The 17,850-nt window shown below is 51.0% G+C and overlaps 7 protein-coding genes and 1 non-coding gene across 8 annotated transcripts; 5 read left to right on the top strand and 3 right to left on the bottom strand.

Moving 5' to 3' along the window:
* Window positions 1-664: 664 nt before the first annotated feature.
* RHO25_002258 (uncharacterized protein) lies at window positions 665-2,780 on the top strand (the record flags this gene model as incomplete). The annotated part of the gene is made up of 9 exons (XM_023594879.2): window positions 665-731; window positions 802-815; window positions 870-1,445; window positions 1,494-1,697; window positions 1,764-1,798; window positions 1,852-2,183; window positions 2,247-2,313; window positions 2,369-2,437; window positions 2,492-2,780. 9 exons carry the CDS (start codon window positions 665-667, stop codon window positions 2,778-2,780), a joined length of 1,653 nt encoding a protein of 550 aa, XP_023460214.1.
* Window positions 2,781-3,585: 805 nt separating this feature from the next.
* RHO25_002257 (uncharacterized protein) lies at window positions 3,586-5,574 on the bottom strand (the record flags this gene model as incomplete). Its single annotated transcript, XM_023594880.2, has 1 exon — window positions 3,586-5,574. One exon carries the CDS (start codon window positions 5,572-5,574, stop codon window positions 3,586-3,588), a length of 1,989 nt encoding a protein of 662 aa, XP_023460213.1.
* A 1,679-nt stretch (window positions 5,575-7,253) lies between these two features.
* Window positions 7,254-7,337, bottom strand: RHO25_002256. Its single transcript has one exon. It is a non-coding gene; the product is annotated as a tRNA-Pro (tRNA).
* Window positions 7,338-9,665: 2,328 nt separating this feature from the next.
* On the top strand, window positions 9,666-10,706 carry RHO25_002255 (uncharacterized protein; the record flags this gene model as incomplete). Its single annotated transcript, XM_023594881.1, has 4 exons — window positions 9,666-9,837; window positions 9,891-10,072; window positions 10,125-10,473; window positions 10,549-10,706. The coding sequence occupies 4 exons, from the start codon at window positions 9,666-9,668 to the stop codon at window positions 10,704-10,706; spliced, it is 861 nt and encodes a 286-aa protein (XP_023460210.1).
* Window positions 10,707-11,163: 457 nt separating this feature from the next.
* Window positions 11,164-12,165, top strand: RHO25_002254 (uncharacterized protein; the record flags this gene model as incomplete). The annotated part of the gene is made up of 1 exon (XM_065602212.1): window positions 11,164-12,165. The coding sequence occupies one exon, from the start codon at window positions 11,164-11,166 to the stop codon at window positions 12,163-12,165; it is 1,002 nt and encodes a 333-aa protein (XP_065458284.1).
* A 461-nt stretch (window positions 12,166-12,626) lies between these two features.
* Window positions 12,627-13,621, top strand: RHO25_002253 (uncharacterized protein; the record flags this gene model as incomplete). The annotated part of the gene is made up of 3 exons (XM_023594882.1): window positions 12,627-12,780; window positions 12,880-13,383; window positions 13,434-13,621. The coding sequence occupies 3 exons, from the start codon at window positions 12,627-12,629 to the stop codon at window positions 13,619-13,621; spliced, it is 846 nt and encodes a 281-aa protein (XP_023460209.1).
* A 341-nt stretch (window positions 13,622-13,962) lies between these two features.
* On the bottom strand, window positions 13,963-14,790 carry RHO25_002252 (uncharacterized protein; the record flags this gene model as incomplete). The annotated part of the gene is made up of 1 exon (XM_065602211.1): window positions 13,963-14,790. The coding sequence occupies one exon, from the start codon at window positions 14,788-14,790 to the stop codon at window positions 13,963-13,965; it is 828 nt and encodes a 275-aa protein (XP_065458283.1).
* A 1,239-nt stretch (window positions 14,791-16,029) lies between these two features.
* On the top strand, window positions 16,030-17,706 carry RHO25_002251 (uncharacterized protein; the record flags this gene model as incomplete). Its single annotated transcript, XM_023594883.2, has 2 exons — window positions 16,030-17,607; window positions 17,668-17,706. 2 exons carry the CDS (start codon window positions 16,030-16,032, stop codon window positions 17,704-17,706), a joined length of 1,617 nt encoding a protein of 538 aa, XP_023459074.2.
* Between the last annotated feature and the right edge of the window lie 144 nt (window positions 17,707-17,850).

Genomic DNA, 17,850 nt, shown 5'->3' with positions numbered 1-17,850 from the left:
TCAGTTGGAGTCATAATACATGTGGAGGAGTGCAGCGAGTGGAGGACAAAAACTCGCCTCGCCGTCACCGACCAATGATTCTGTTCAAGACCCTGAGAATGCGAACTTGCAATGCAACATACCAATCCTGTTGGCGAACCCCGCATAGGATTTTTGCTCATGCGTCCACTTTGCCTAGAAAGCTGTCCCTGGTATCTTGTGCTTCTGGGCGCAAATCCTAACCTACTTGGTTGGTGTATATAAGAACTCTGGAGCCGGGATTGTGCTTGGAACTTTTGATCTGATTTGCTGGAGCTTTGGCGTGTCGGGAGAGCGTCGCCCGACAGGTCATGATAGGTAAAAGGGTCACGAGGTTTCCGATGTGGAGGCACAGCACATGGGAGCGTACCAAGCACGATGAAGTCGTGTTCCCATGCGATGTTGCGGCGTGGCGGCGTCGCACTCTGTTAGTAGGGGCGCAGTGAAGATCAATCCTGCTTGGCTGGAACGGCATCGGGTAGGAGGGGTGTCACGCTGGCGAGCTGAATGCGAGGAATGCGCTGTGTTGATATTTACTGCTTGCTGCCGCTCTGCTTGTTTCAAAACCTTTTGGACGTCTTCGCCTTTGGCGTGCATTATTTTGTCTCTCCCGAAGTGACGACTAAGTGAGTCGATAGTGGTCACCATGCCGTGGAAAGTAGGCAATATCTATGCCATTACCGCTGTGGCAGTGATTGGAGGTGGACTGTTCGGTAAGTCGCATACCTTTGCGAGTGAAATGATGTGAGATTACTCGAGCACAAGTACTGACACATGCGCCAGGCTTCGATATTTCGGTTCGTTCTTGGATTAAATTTCATACTGGGATAACATAAACTGATCACTGCCAGTCTATGAGCGCCATCATCTCAACAACATCATACCTCTGCTACTTCAACCAAGGCCCGGAAGGCCCCCCGTTCAATGACAATGTCAACTGCTCCGGCCCACGTGCATCAACCCAAGGAGGAATCTCAGCAGCTATGCCAGCTGGTTCCTGGGTCGGCGCCTTAGTTTCGGGATACCTCTCAGACATTCTCGGCAGAAAGAAATCCATCATGATCGGCTGCATCATCTGGGTCATTGGCTCGACAATCACCTGCGCTTCACAAAACATCGGCATGCTCATCGTAGGCAGAATCATCAACGGCTTCTGCGTGGGAATTGAATCTGCCCAGGTACCGGTATATGTTAGTGAGATCGCACCACCTTCGAAACGCGGAAGATTGGTCGCTTTCCAGCAGTGGGCGATCACTTGGGGGATTTTGATTCTTTACTACATTTCTTATGGTGCTAGTTTTGTGGGAGGACAGACTTCGACGACTTATAGTACTAGCACGTTCCGGATTCCATGGGGCTTGCAGATGTTGCCTGCTGTGCTTCTTTTCGGTGCTATGTTCTTCTTGCCGGAATCTCCTCGTTGGCTTGTAAGTACTCCTCCGAAGAACATGAGATCTTGTGCTTACACGACTTAGGCTCGCAAAGATCGCTGGGACGACTGCAAAGCAGTTCTCACGCTTGTCCACGGAAAAGGCAACTCAGATGCACCGATTGTCGCGCAAGAGCTGTCTGACATCCGCGAAATGTGCGAATTCGAAGCTCGAAATTCGGATGTCACTTACTGGGAGCTTTTGGCGCCACGCTATATTTTCCGCACACATATTGGAGTGTTCACTCAGGTATGCTCCCCACTGGTATTGCCCCATTTCTCGTATATTTTGCTAATCGAGTTTTGTTGAAAATAGATATGGTCTCAACTAACAGGAATGAACGTCATGATGTAAGTCATTCTAAGTGCTAAGCTCTGATGCTCCGTACTGACCTCTCAACAAGGTACTATATAACATATGTGTTCGCAATGGCCGGGTATAGTGGCAATGCAAATCTGCTTGCCAGTTCGATCCAGTACATCATCAATGTACTGATGACTATTCCGGCTCTAATCTGGCTTGACCGATGGGGACGACGACCTACGCTCATCGCCGGTGCGACATTGATGATGATCTGGATGTTCACGAATGCTGGATTGCTTGCCAATTACGGACGTGTGGTTCCTGGAGGTCTGAATGGTGTTGAAGCTGTTTCGATGGAGCTCTCCGGAGCGCCGGCGAAGGCTTTGATTGCTTCGACGTATCTGTTTGTGGCGTCTTTTGCGCCGACTTGGGGTAAGACAAGAATTTCGTGGATCTTGATTATCTCGAAATACTTTTGCTGACATGGTTGTGCAGGTCCTGTGTCATGGGTGTACCCTCCAGAGCTGTTTCCACTGCGTCTGCGAGGCAAGGCTGTTGCTCTGTAAGTCTCCCATCGAGAAGCGATTCTTCTTATCAGGTCTACTGACATCTTGTAGTTCCACAAGTTCCAATTGGGCTTTCAACACCGCACTCGGAGCATTCGTTCCTCCCGCTTTCGTCAACATGTGAGTTCGAAGCTCCTGCATATCTTGACCACTATTTGCTGACACTCTATCCAGTCGCTGGCAAGTCTACATCGTCTTCGGTGTCTTCAATCTTTGCATGCTCATCCACTCTGCGATCCTATTCCCAGAGACTGCAGGCAAGACTCTCGAAGAAGTGGAGTTCATGTTCGAAGATCCGAACGGCATCCCATATATTGGCAAGGCGCCATGGAAGACTTCGGTGCAGTATCATACTGCTGTTGCGATGGAGCACGGAAATCTGGAACAAAGGAAGCTACACAAGCTTGAGCAGAGTCCAGATAGCTCGGAGAAGGTTGCTGAGACTGTTGAACAGAAGGTCTAGTTTCTCAAGGGTGATGGAAGACCGGCGATCTTGCAAGATTGATACGCAACGTGCAGCAGATGCAATTTACGAATACCTGAAACATTCTTTCCGACGCACTACGTATCAACATGATCTCCACGAAGCGTGACTACGAGCGTAGACCATTTCTCCACGTGCAATGACAATGTAGCGTCACTGCAGTCCCCGATGGCACTGGTCCAGGCCAGTCGATCTATGACAATGTTCCTGACGTTGGCCTTCGCTCACTCCGATAGATTACTGCATGTAGCTCGGCTGCCTGACTTCCGCCTTGCGGACCGGCTTTTCGATCACGATATGTCTCTGCGAAGATAGTGCCACGATAGGTAAAAAGGCCGCTGCAAGGTCGCCCATCGATGCCTAACAACGACCCGAGTGAACAATTATAGTTTACACGCTTGCCTAGTTTACACGTTACAGCATGTGTCACGGCTCCAACAATCGAAGGAAGCCGGAGTGGCTTACCGCAGTCTGAGTGAGACATTTCAACCTCTTCCGAGACATCACTCTACCTCCGGCAGTGCAATGATATTGTTGCGCAAGTATTCTTGCATGTTGGAAAACATTAGAAGTTTCATACTCATGTGGTATCTCATGCAAATGTGGACGTTATCTATACCCTGCTTTCTTTCTCCAGAAACAAAAACACTCGTACGAAATAAGAGAGATCCTGTCACAACTCCCTCTGTAGCAAATTAAAAACGAATAGCTTTCGTGACATTCTGGGAACGTCTGCGGCTGTACATCAAGTCCGAACAAATGTGTCTTTTCTCGTCGCTTCCGCTTATCCTGCAGCGAAAGTACTCTTCTTCCGCAACGCTTCTCCGAACCACCATAGGATGAATGGCGAAGGAATGCCGACTGCAATGCCGATGAATGCCAGAGTGGTGTTGCCCCAGCCATAGCCAAGGCCGCTGTACATTGCACTTGCGAACAACGGAAATCCGAAACCTCCCAAAGATCGCAAAACTGCCGTTGCGGCGATCGCAGATGCTGCATACCTCGTGTACGCATCGACGAGGTAAGTTTGACAGTTCTGGAAAACAAGTTGGTTTCCAGCTGCAAAAATCGCCGTTCCAATATTTGGCACAATCCAGTGGACTCTGAATTGGGCGCTCCAGCCGTAGATCAGTAGTCCGATTGGCACCATCGCTGCACCTGGGAACATCAATGGTACGCGGAACTCGGATCTGCCGATGTCGTTGTTTTTGGCCTTTAGTCTCTTGTAGATTCTGTCTGCGAATTTTGCAGCGATTTGTGTTCCGATCAAGAAGCCGAGACCTAGTGAGATGTAGTTTAGGCCGCCGATGCTGACGCTTTCGTTGTATTGAGTCCGCCATACTGCCGGGAAAGATGCGAGCACGAGGTAAAGTACTCCGTATACGTAGCCGATGTAGAGAGCCAGGACCTGGACAATGGGCTGAGTGAAGAGCAGGATGAAAGGTCGCTTGAGCGCAACGCCGAGATGGTTTGCGAAACTGCGCGATGGGTTGTCGAATTCGGTGTGTAGGTCCTTGTTATCGGTGAGCTTAATCAGTCTGCGCTTCTTCTTGGCCAGAACTGTAGCGGCGTATGTCTCCTGCAAGAAGAAGAACCCGAGAATCTCGACGAAAAAAGCCATGATTGAAGTGGACCAGAAGACCCATCTCCATGTAGAATATTCTGAGACGAAACCTCCAGCAATAGGACCGATTGCTGGACCGAGAAGAGGTGCGAGAGAGTACAGAGCCATCGCTCTACCACGTTCTGTGGGAAGCCAGAGATCTGCAAGAACACCACCACCAATACCCAAAGGCGCGGAGCCACCGAGACCGGCGAAGAATCGAAATGCGACAAGCTCGCCAGTGTTGTTTGCAAAGCCGCAGGCCAGGTTGAAAGCAAAGTAGAATACATTGCTGAGTAGTAGCACGATTCGTCGCCCGAAAAGTTCTGACAGCGGTCCAAGAAACAAAGGCCCCAATGCGAAGCCGAGAATGAACACTGAGAGCGAGAGTTCCGCTAAGAACATGCTGTTCATGTTGAGGTCTTGTCGTACTTGAGCCAGAGCTGGTGCGACCATGGAACTCGATACCGGTGAGATGAATGTGAAGAGCGATACTGTGATTGTAGCCGCCCATCGCTTGCGTTTTGACCAGTTCTTCGGATTCGTTGGGTCGTCCGGTCCATCCCAAGTGACGAGATTGTGATCTTTCTCGCCTTTGCCCTGCTTCTGTGAACCACCGCGCTTGACAGTGCCGTTCCTGCCCATCCGTGATGCATCTCGAATGATTTGGATCTGACCGAATGTGCTGCCTTCATCGCCATCGGAGAGTGGCCAGTCGCCAGACGCTTGTTCTTCATCCCATCCTTTGAGATCGTCCTCGAAGTTGGCTTCCTCGTCTGCCTGATAATCGTGTACGGCACCGGCGTAGTAATCGAGATCGGACACAATCAAATGCAAGTCGACAATACTATCGCGTGCACCGCTTCTCCCTGTTCGTCCCGATTGTATTGATTTTCCCGAACGTGTCGAGATGTTCCGGTTTGCGTTTTGCCCTTCTCGAAACCATTGCGGCGGCGTTCCTGTTCTCGCATCTTGCACCGCTTTGATGGGCTCGAATTCTGATGATAACCATGGAAAGTCCTCGTTCGAAGTTCGTGGTGGTCGCAGCTTTGCTCGTTCTACCTCCTCCATTCCTCTGTTTTGCATGGCGTAGGAATCATCAGTCCATCCTGAATAGCGACTGTTCCAGGACTTGACGGTCCCAACCGTCGACCTGGGAGTTTGTGACATATTGATTAGCGATTACTGCATACGAGCGAGCGAGTGTGCTGTGGAGCGTGGGAAGGACGCAAGGCGTCTTTGGCGACCAGCCAGCCGGCAGCCGTGTATATGAGAAGCGCCGCTCATGGATCGCAGGGTTGCTTCCGAAATCAAAGTCAGAACCTTCGGCGTATGACCGCCGCACGCAAGCGATCGAATCCATCATGCTGGCGCACGCTGGAAGCCTCGCCCGAAACAGAGAATATTTACTGCTATCCTGGGTGAGGTTGCAGGTCTTGGCCGCGGACGAAGTTGGGAAATGGCTCAACAGGGTTTAGCGCGGCCCGCAAAACGCTATTTACATCAGCTCCGCCGCGTTCTGACAGGCTGCGTCTTCCTCCAATCTTCCACGACCGCAGATCGCGGGGCCGATGTGCATCTCTGCGGTGGTACGGCTGCACCTCGTAGGACAGCAGCACCACCGCACGCATCTACGATGATGACACGACTTGATGAGGGCCTGGGCTGAATGCAAGGAGCATCATCTAGCGTGAGGCTTGTGGAGGTCGCGTGGGCACCATGCTCTCATTGTTCTGACTGTATGCAAGGCGTTGCCTAGCTCTGTCGGGTTTGTATACTGTGACATTGTCGTAGTAGTAGTCTAGGTAGCTAGGGACTTAGGATCTCTCCTTTCGGTAGGCCGCATCGGACCCTCGAGAGATTGGTGGCAACAAGTCACACTGGTAGACTGGCTGCTCTGCGAGTAGTCGAATCCGTAATCTCGGTCGAATTGGCAATCAAATTTGACTGCATGCGCTCATCAAAGGCAAGCAAACTTTGAGCTGCGCTGAAACTCAGCGTCAGAGTGCTGTTGTCGAAGGGCGATGATATGCTGTATAGTGACAGTACTGGACTTCGCGCTGGCTCCATCGCTCGCGGCATTCCTCATGGTATGCTGCACGCCGCGTGGTATAGACTCTTGCTTCGCCTGTCATGAGAACTTTGATGATGAGCGTTGGGGGATTGCGTGAACCAAACTCAAAGATGTTGCAGTATTTGTCTCACGACGTGAAGTCAAGTCTCGAAGGTTGACGTCTATTGAGAGTAGCGAGTGTGTCGACCAGCATGCCCTGAGCAGAATGCCAAGACATTCGACCGGCGCTTCTCGCTGTGCAAACATGGGCGGATTCTCATTGCTCCTAGCCAAGTCCTGTTCAATGTCTCTCGTCTTACACAAGAATGTTGGTTGGAGTATACATGCGGTCATTGTCGCCCATCGTGTTGTAGTTCACTTCATAGTGCAAGCGCACGGACCAGTCTTGGCATTCCGGCTGAAAGCTCAAAAGACAACATCCTGCGCACACCAAGCCTCGTAGTACTTGTAGGAATGATGGAAGATCTGTTCAAACCATGAGTGAGCAAATTTGTGTATTGTGAAGTTCTCTGGCAGCTCGGCGCTGAAGTTTCGTTTTGTGAACAATATTGCGTCAAATACTGCCCCAATGAAAACTCCAGTGCACCAGCACTTTCAGCCCTGCAAAACATATCGTAAGTCTTCGAAGATGAGCGTTTGCAGTCGTGCAAAACGTATGCTGAGTCCTCAAGACTGTTCTGAACAAAAAAGAAAGCAAAAAGACTGGAAAGTCAGATAGAGGCTATCGTACGATGTTAGTTCATGTCCTATTCACTTCACAGGCACATTACTTACGCGGTATCCCGGGATTGAACCGGGGACCTCTCGCAGATTGTCTCAGGGTGAGCCCTAAGCGAGAATCATACCACTAGACCAACACTTTTGACATGGTTAGTGAGAGCTTGATGGTGGAGAACCGGAGAGTACGAACCCGCCTCAGAATTTCCGACGCAACCCTATTGGGTGTACGATGCGGAACCATGATTTAAACGTGTATATAACGTCTATCGTCATGCAGCTTCCTGGGAGGTAGAGATAAATCGTCTGGCGAGAGGGCTTTGATCAGCGGAGAGTTGTCCCGGGATGGCAGGCTTTCGGGCACTTTGCGCGGCTGTATTTAGAGCGCCGCCAGCTTGTGAGAAGTCTGGTCGTGTTGCTCGTCTTTGTTGATGAGGCAGAGAGTCGATACATCGGGTTCCAGCTCCAGGCTCGGCTTGGCTTTCTGCGGGCCGTGATGAGACTTGGCAGCACTGAACAGAACCTCTGCGGAGGAACATCAGCATGCTTCTTGCATCAAGATACTTGCCGGGTTCGGGTAGAGCTTCTCATGGACCAGCTTCGTTCTGTGCTTCCCAACAATTATGCTGTCCGAGCTGAGCATGATCGAGACCGTGCAACGCGATGCACTACGCGAAGCACGGCGCGATAGTCCCACAACGATTCGATGTCTGGGACGCGAAGACCGACATGTCGCGCGTGAGAGTGCTGCCTTATGTTCGTGCTGGTCGGGGATATCGCGTAATTCCAGATACAGCGCACAAGGAAGCTAGCACGAGTGTCGCCGCAAATCTACGACAACGCAGTCGCCTGCATGTATCGTGAGAAGGCAATACCGCTTGGTCCCGCCCTGGGAAGATATCTGCAAAGCACAAAAAGACACAGTCCAGATGTCCGAAGAGCCTATGCAAGAGGCGAGGTCAGGATGCCAAGGCGACTACTGCATATTTCATGCCGCTTGGAGCTGGCATTTGTTGGCTGGAAGCATTCCACGGAGATGGCGCAAAGACAGCTGGGCGCCGTCCGGAAGAACCAGACGGCTTTCCTAGCCATATCGAGATGCGAGTTCGGCAGCTGTACATCAAGATTAACTAAATGACGACGCGGTATATCAACGTACTCCTGGTTTCACTGCGGTTATTGGCTGCTTGCGGTTCACTGCGCAGCGGCGCGCGTCTTGAGAAGTGGAATTCTGGGCAGCTTGCAGAACATACTTGTCGCAATCTGAAGTCTAGCAGGAAATGCCGACGGCTGGTGTATATCTTGCTGTCGTGCATATCTTGAGAATATATACCTTGACAGAGCCAATGCGTTGTTTGTGGTGTCAGTGGTCTGCTGGCAGTCTACGGTGATGAGGTGACGTTGAAGAGCTGGTTCTTGCCGGCATGAACGTCAACGCAACGGCACTCAACCTGCCCGCTGACCTCACCTGTACAAATCATCGGCAAACACATTCGAAGCACCACAGCTGTGCATCGACTGCATTGCTTTTTCGAGCAGCTTTGTTTGCGACCTGCTGCCAGCGACGCCGACAGCAGTTTGAATCCTTGACAGGGACAACAATTCTGAGGCGGGTTCGTACTCTCCGGCTCTTCACCATCAAGCTCTCACTAACCACGTCAAAAGTGTTGGTCTAGATTAGAAGTGTGGACAAGGGAGGCTATAAACAAGTGCCGCGACAATACAGCAATTCTCCTCAGTTAGCGAGCTTATCCATTCGGAATCTGAAGAGTATGCCTCAAACGGTGCACCAGCGGTATGCCTACGAAAGCTGTCATCACCCAGGATCCCGTGTCGAATTGCTCCTGGTCTACACGTGTCCTCGAGGCTCATCGTGGCTGTTCGCATTTTGAGCGTGGCAAGGTCGTAGGCTCTGTCACTGGAGAAGGCGACCAAAAGGCACAGAGGCAGTGGTCAATGCAAGCATATTGAAAATTGTGCGCGATCTCACGCGGAAGCCGGTTTCTTCAAGCCGCCTCGGCAGATCTGCCCCTTCGCATCTGGGTGCCGTTGTAACGGTGCAGAGAACAACCAGGCCCAGCCCAGCCTACATGCGACCTACTAACTGAATCTCCACGGTTGAGTGCCATCGTATAATTGTGCTTTTGCAGCATCCATGCATAATCACTGCGCTCACGACTTCCTGGTGTACTGTTCGACGTCATGCACGCTTGAGGCTAGTTTTGAACAGGGAACGAAATGAGCCTCAGCGAATGGCAGAACGGATACGGGAACGGATACGGAGAACAAACCGCGTAATCGAGAATGCGCTACTGGACAGAGGCGGATTCCAAATCGCCGCTGAAGGATTATACACCAGCTGCTACATGGCGCAGGCACTCCATATATCTCTTCCACGATAGTGGCCATCTCTGGAATTGCCATTCTCTACTGCTATCTCGTCTGGAAACACTGGCCGAACACGTTCGCCATGCACCCCCTTCTCATCGCTTTAGCATCCTTCCCATTGCTCATTGTGGGCTATCCGGATCTTTTGTTTTCTCGTGAGGGCCCGAGAGAAGTCTACCATCCGGACATGGAGGCGCATAGACCCGCTCTACACCCAAATCACTTCACCTGGCAGCCGCCCGGTGAATGCGATGGTATGCATACAAAGGAACATACCTTCTTTCAAGGCCCGGCTGACGAAGCGCAGTACGCTCTCCTTGCCCAACTCTGAACACTCTGGCGAACCATGGCTTCATTCCGCACGACGGGCGCAACATAACTCTCGATGCCTTGACAAAAGCCTTCAAAGATGCCTTGAACATTGCCCCTTCACTCACGCAGGGAGCGTTCTCGCGCGCCGTACCCGTCAATCCTATGTTCAATGCCAGCGTAAACCTATCTTTCCAACGTTTTCTCTTTCTCCGAGCTAACATCTTACCAGTTTCTCGACCTCGACATGCTCCACGTACACAATTTTATTGAACACGATGGTTCTCTTTCGCGGAAGGATGCTGTTTTCGATCGGACTAATTCTTTTGACAACGGTACTTTCAACAACTTGCTGTCCTATTTTGGAAACGACACCCAGATAACGATTGAGTCGATGGCGAACGCAAGAGCCCGGCATGCTCTCGAAATGAGCAAAGACAATGATCTGTTCGCGATCACATGGAGTCAGGTTCCTGTCATCTTGGGTGAGAATGCTATGATGCTGCTGGTGTGGAACAAAGACACCGCGGGAACGCCGGAAGATCCTGTCGCAAATAGGGCGTACTACGAGTACTTTTTCAGTAAGTCTACACGTCGATGTTTTGCACATGAGTTCCAACCTTGCCATCGAGCTCCACTCTTACGAATGGCGTTAGGGAATCAAAGACTACCAGTCGAGCTTGGATGGTCGCCAGTTGACACTGAAATCACTGAAGAAGCAGCAGGAAAAATTGTTGCAAAGTTGCAAAAGATGAGCCCAGCGGGCGTTCCATTGGCTTTCAATCCTCGACTGGCTGTGCAGTCTGAAGATTAGTCAATCACACGTGTGCGTACTTTCAGTTTCCGGGTTCAGCCAAAACCCTGGTCTCTGCACTTGGCAGTTGTGTAGTTCGAGGCTTAGACCACCATGGTCGTGGTGGCGCACCTCTTGTTCATGCTGGTCTCTTTTCAACTCTCTCTAACTTGCTTGTTCTTCGTGCCCAATCTCACCTTCGGTATACTTCTCACGTAAACGCAGTCGCTCATCTATCCCGGCCGTTAACGATTCGTCGCCCCTCCCAGACGCAATGCCAGTCAGGCGGTCGCACAAGAAGTCACGCTACGGATGCGATCAATGCAGACAAGGGCGGATGAAATGCGATGAGGCGGTCCCTCGATGTTCACGATGTATCGGGCGCGGGCTACCATGCTCATATGGGAAGCGACTTGCGATGCTTAAGCGACTGGAGGAGCATTCTATGCAGATGATCGTGCCCTCCGCATCGGCCAATATGGAGGACAGTATCACCACAGTCCCTTGCATGGCAGCAGCTGTCAACAAGAATCGCTCAATCCCCACCTCGGTGGGATCTCCAGCGGCGATAATAAGACGCCGCGAACTGCGTCTCATGCATCATTGGTCTCGAAGCACGTGCGACAGCTTTTCTCGCGAGATTAGCAACCCTGTGAAAGATCACATCATCGAAATCGCATTACAGCACGAATATCTCCTGGAAGCGGTTTTTGCTCTCACGGCAGCACAAATCGCCAGCTCACCCGAGCGTTCCGACATAGTCCATGAGTATACCGACGTCGCGCGGGACTATCAACACAGGGCTGTCGGTGGCCTGAGAAGAGCGATCGATACACTGTCTCCGGCGACATGCGACGCCATCTTCATCTCGTCCACAATCCTTTTGATCTGTACCATCGTGTCGCCTTTCCTTGGGGATGACCACCATCAGAGTTTCCAAGCCACAATGGACGCGATGCTGGAACTAAGCAGCTTTCTCCACGGGCTCACGTCTGTTCTCGCTGTAAGTCGAGATTGGATCATACAGGGTCCGATGGCCAGCACGCTTGATGCAGATTGTCCAATTGCTTCAAAGCCATTCCAGCTTCCCTTCATGGAGGACTTGCGGCATGCGAATACGGAGAAGGATGGGGAAACACGCGCTGTTCTCGCACATGCGATGGATATGCTTGAGACTTCTGTGCAAGGAATCAGGTTCATCATTCCGTGGGTCATCAGAATTCGACCCAAATTCTTCCAGCTCTTGAGAGAAGGAGATGATCTCGCACTTGTGATTTTCATGCAATGGGGTGTGCTGCTAGATCGGATGCGTGGTATGTGGTGGGCTGAGTTCTCTGCACGCGGTCTGGTAGAGCAGGTCTCGAAACTGATACTTGTCCACAACGACAAGTGGGCGTATGTGGCAGATTGGAGTCGATCTCGTGTTGGTTTGTGTTCGCAGGAGTTTCAAGCAAATGAGCAGGCCAGCCTGACTGGGTGAGCCTATCAAAGTCGATGTTCTTTGTTCGGATTGATGGCGCCGTTCGCATATTTCGTATATGTGGCTAGATGAGACATAGTATAGCTTCGCCTCGTTCAGAAAATATAGCTACGCACTCATTCTTGTAATATTAGCATGCCCGTTCCCGTTCTCGTTCTTCGCCGTTTAATGTCTTGGCAATATTCTGGTTGTGCAGGGATGACTTAAGGAACACGACGGGTTTCATTAGTCCTTGGCAAGACAGCGTACTCGTTCATAATATGCATAGCCTTATTGATTGTCTGCACAGCCGACAACCATTGGTATTTCATCCAGCACAAGTATCTGCAACCTCAAGATGTACAACACTCCAAACCTCTACCGCCTCCCATTCCTAGCTTTGTCTCTTGCATCTCTCTCGTCGTCTGTTGAAACGATACACGAATTACGGATTGCCCTCCTCGATACCGCACTACATCGAAATGGCCGAGAAAGAGTCCTACTACGATTATGAGCCCTCTGTGGCTGCAGCGGGTATCTTCGTTGCCATATTCGCGATCTTGGGTGTGATGCATTTCTTTCAAACCTTCAGAACTCGCACATGGTTCTGCATCCCCTTTGGCCTGGGAGCTCTCCGTAAGTATAACCTCGGAACCATGTTCACAAATCTAGTCATCGTTTCTCACTTCGTCCAACCACGCCGTGCCTTAGTGCCATAATGCTAACAACTCCCAGTGGAAGTCATCGGCTACCTATGTCGTGGCCTCGGGAACTCCAAACCGGATGTCCTTATCCTCTACATCATCCAGACACTGTTCATCCTGCTCGCACCAATTCTATTCGCCGCCTCGGTCTACATGTTTCTCGCTCGCATCATGCGAGCAACGAACGCCACCCACCATTCGATCATCCGCATCAACTGGGTCACGAAAATCTTCGTCGGCGGAGACGTACTTTGCTTCGTCATTCAAGGTGCCGGGGGAGGCATCCTTGCTGGGGCCGATACCCAGACCTCTTTGGATCTTGGAAAAGGAGTCATTCTTACAGGCTTGTGCTTGCAGGTGGTGATCTTTGCATTCTTTATGGTTGTTGCTGCGATATGGCAGAAACAAATGAGAGGCTCCGAGGAAGATGAGATGACATCGTTCAACTGGTTGATCTACCTGCAGATGTTGTACGTGGTCAGCGTCCTCATCACAGTCAGAAACCTGTTCAGGGTCATCGAGTATGCCATGGGTCGTAAGTTGTGCCCAAAAGATCTCTGTGAGAAGGTGACTGACAAATTGTAGCCGACGCATACCTTCTCATGAACGAATGGCCTATTTACGTTTTCGACGCTTTCTTGATGGCTATTGTGCTGGCCATCTGCACCAGGTGGTATGTTGCCGATGCGATGAGGAAGGCGCAGAATGAAGGCAAAGACAACGAAGGCAATAATGTGGAGATGTTGACACAGTCGGATGCCGGCGCCTGCTAGTGGACCAGTTTTGAAAGTTTCATCCTGTGGCCGAATGCACATTTCGTATGGTGATACACATCAATTTGAGAGCTGTACGTTGCTCCGTCCACAGCAAGCAGAATATGTAGCAAATGGGAACTGCCAATATGATGCCCTCACCCACATCTCAATCACGACCCAAGCCGTGATGGCGAATTCCGCGATACACTTTGCTCTGTCCTCCTGGACGAACCGGGGGTCATGCTTGTTGTCAGCTCCAGCATCCTGATAGTAGACAGATCGCCTTCTGCCTTTTGACGATCTCGTGCGTTCCTGTCACTGACGACCGACATACCCCAGCTCCAACGCGGATCCCGTTCCTACGATCCAGGCCGACGCTGAGACTGCTCGAGCTGGACCCTAGAGACCCGCACGTCCGATGTTCCAAATTCAGTTACGATCTCAAATTTGTCGATAAGCCAGTATCCCGCGCCCCTGAAACACCATTGTACGACCTGGGCGTACAGATCGTCTATGCTATCTTTTCGATCTTGCTCGGACCAGTACGCAATATCGTTTACTTCCGAAGAGGAATTATCCGCTTCGAAGTCGACTTCGATTCTTACTGTCTCGACATGGATTGGCTCGGCAAGTCGCGAACCGACGCCCATCAGAGGGCCATAGTGGAGTATGTGATTGATGGTCTGGTAAAGCTCGAATTGTAATCGAGGTGCGGTGTAATTTTCGCGCCATAGGTTGGGTCGACCGGTCTGGCGCTCTTTTGGTATGCGAATTGTGAGATGGAGCGAACGCACAGTGTCAGCGGCGCATGGTAGACGCTGCCATACCAGCTGTGCGAAGTGATCATCACGAGTCCAGCGGAGCCTTGTAGGAAATCGGAGAAGAGGCATGTCCAGCTTCCACGTGCTGTTTTCGAGCTTATTCAGCGCGGACCCAGTGCGCATGAAATCCGTGAGTTCGTAGTAGATGGTCTTGCAGGCCAGTCGCATGTTAGTCCAAGGGATTGACAACTTGACGTATGACCGTCGCTTGATGCGTTGAACGTGTCCATCTTTCCTCCAACTCTGGTCCCCGCGCCTGTATTGGAACAGATTGCAGTTCATGTCGAGCACGAGGATTTGTTGGTAGATCAGACATCGAATCTCTGTTGGTAGGCTCAATAGACAAATCTGCTGGGGAGGTGCCATTGTACTGTCGTTATTGAGGCTGAAATTTGTGTGTCCGGGTGGAAAGATGGGAAATGAGAGATGAACGGGATTTTTTGTGAACACACCGCATGAGCCCGAATTCATGGGTGACACGTTGCAGCTCTTCAGCTATTTTGCAGTAAGTGCTCGGTAGTGCCAAGGAGACTACCACATATCGGTCTGGCTCATCCGGCCTTCTGAGAGCTACTTGGCGCCATCAATGAGATATGTTCACGGGATTAGTCCAGACTGACAGCCGTCGTACACAACAAGCCACGCTGGAGCGCGAAATTCTCGCTTCCCTCTCTCTGCAACCTCCGATTTAATGACTTCTGATTTGCAAGATAGCAGTGACCCCAGAGCATGGCAGGGCACGCAAGCAGTTCTGCCTGACTCTGCCTGAACTTACCATCCGTACTGCAAATTTGTGACCTCTGGTAACGACTTCGGATGAGGAGCCCCGAACAAAATGCTCGAACGGACGCCAGGAGCTTCTCGTTAATATACAACTGTTCCTGTCCGACTGGAATATGATAGCAGAGTCCAGTTTGAAGACCATTTCTCGAAGAGCTTTCGTAGGCGGAGTCTCTCGAAATCCCGGGGTGCTTTAGACGCTTCTAATGCTCCTCTGTCATTTAGTCCAACTCTGCAGAGATCCCAGGCTGGGGAGAAAATTCATGTATTGGCTGTAAAGAAGGTATCGGGCAGCCCAGGCATTTCGGGTTCCAGAAAAGCTTGCGATTTTCTGGTGGATCTGGAGGCATGGCCGATTGGTCGTTGACCATAAGCATGAGTACCTTTCTGACTGCAGCCCCAGGGTCGTATCCGCCATAGTACAGCCTCGAAGCAAAAAGTGTAGACGGAGACAGGAACAACTTCGACGGTGATGTCCACATCTCTGCCAAGCCCCAAAAAGCTCCGACCAGTTGTGACGTCTTCACTTCCAAACATCGACCAGATCTTAGCGCGATCGCGTGTGCAGGAACCATCTGCATCATCTACGATCGTTGAACCCACTCCTCAGCTCTGAAGCTGCTGCTCTGCAGCTCTCAGGCGCGATGACATCGGTCTTAGTTGGCTGGATTGCCAATGGCTGGCAGGTCAAGTATCTTTTGTCCCTCTCTCATGCCTCTTCTCCTATACCAGCGACCACTCGTGGCAGCAATAGCATCCCTCAGAACACCTAGAGTCTCTTCATTTCGACCATCGCACTATTGCTACTCACTACAGTACTCCAAAATGGCGTCCAAAAAGCATGCGCGCTCCGAATCGAGCGACAACATGGACGGCCTCAAACATCCTTCCACGAAAGTCGCGAAGAAAGTCGACGCTCATCCTCCTTTCGAGAAGCTCGCCTCCATTCTCGAAGACACATCGTCCGACTCAAAGCCCAAGAATGTGCTCCACTGGTTCCGAAGCAAAGATCTGCGCGTGCAAGACAACAAGGCATTGTATGCAGCGTCGGAGAAAGCGAAAGACGGCGGCAGTCTCATCACAGCCTATCTGCACAGTCCGAAAGATCTGGAATGGCATGGCACATCGCCGGCGAGGACAGACTTCATCCTTGAGTCCTTGTCTTTGCTACAGAAAGAGCTTGCTGAGAAGAATGTTCCTCTGGCAATCTTGACTGCAGACGAGCGAAGTCAGAAAACAGATACTGTGTTCGAATTTGTGAAAGAGAACGATATATCGCATGTATACGCCAATTTTGAATACGAAGTGGACGAGCTCCGCCGCGATATTGACCTGGCCGAGAAGTTGAAAGACGAGAGCATTGGCTTCGAACTCTTCCATGACCAGACTGTTGTAGTCCCAGGGGAGTTGACTGGTAGCGGGGGTGGTCCTATGAAAGTGTTCACACCCTACCACAAAGCGTGGCTGAGCGAAACGAAGAGCGACCCAAGCCTTCTTGATCTAGCTGGCGAAGTCGAGGGTAACGATGCTTCCGCGAAGAAACATCTTTCCAAGCTATTCGACAACAAAATCCCCGCTCCACAACCAAACAAGCAATTCGAAAACGATGAAGAAAAGAAACGAGTACGAAAACTCTGGCCCGCCGGCCACCAAGCCGGAATCGAAAGACTACAACACTTCCTCGACAAAAAAGTGAAAACCTACGCTGCCCACCGCTCCGAACCAGCACTCGACCCCTCATCCCGCCTTTCACCCTACATCGCCGCAGGCGTTATCAGCATCCGTGAAATCCTAGACCACGCCAAGAAAGCCAACGATGGCGCACACTTCGACGAAGGCGATCGAGGCATCGATTCCTGGGTTCGCGAACTTGTCTTCCGAGAATTCTATCGCCACATCACAGTCATCACACCTCACGGAAACATGAATTTGCCTCAAAATCTGAAATTCGATTTCGTGCAATGGGAAGATGATGACGAAGGGTACAAGAAATGGGAAGAAGGGACTACAGGAATGCCTTTTGTTGACGCTGGAATGCGTCAGCTCAAGCATGAAAAGTATATGCATAACCGGTTGCGTATGAACACGAGTTCGTATCTTCGCGCGAATATGCTGATTGACTATCGCCGAGGTGAGAGGTATTTTGCCGAGACCTTGATTGATTGGGATCTGTCGAATAATACCCAAGGTTGGGAGCCGAGTTATACGATTTTCAATCCGGTTGTGCAGGCGGAGAAATGTGATAAGGAGGGAGATTACATTCGGAAGTGGGTGCCGGAGTTGAAAGAATTGAAAGGGAAGGATATCTTTGATCCTTATAATCGGTTGAGTAAAGAGGAGTTTGAGAAGTTGGGGTATCCAGCTCCGCATGTGGATTTCAAGGAGAGTCAGCAGAGGGCGAAGGTAAGTGATGACATGTGAAGACTTGAAGCGCGATGAGGCGCTTCGCTAACGTTCTTGCAGGAGAGATACAAATCCGATTTAGCGAATGCGGACCCATAGATGCATGCAGATATGTGTGAAAATGCCGATCAAACGGCCATGAAACCAGGTCACGCATCGATCTCTAACCTCCCACCTGCCCTTCGTGAGGCCTCTTTGCCTGCGAGTTAGCTCTCACGCTCCAAATTTATCAGAGACAATGCC

Source organism: Cercospora beticola, chromosome 2, assembly GCF_033473495.1.
Source record: "Cercospora beticola chromosome 2, complete sequence".
NCBI lineage: Eukaryota > Fungi > Ascomycota > Dothideomycetes > Mycosphaerellales > Mycosphaerellaceae > Cercospora > Cercospora beticola.
Note: the sequence above shows the minus strand (reverse complement) of the source record. Positions and strands in the feature narration are given on the sequence as shown.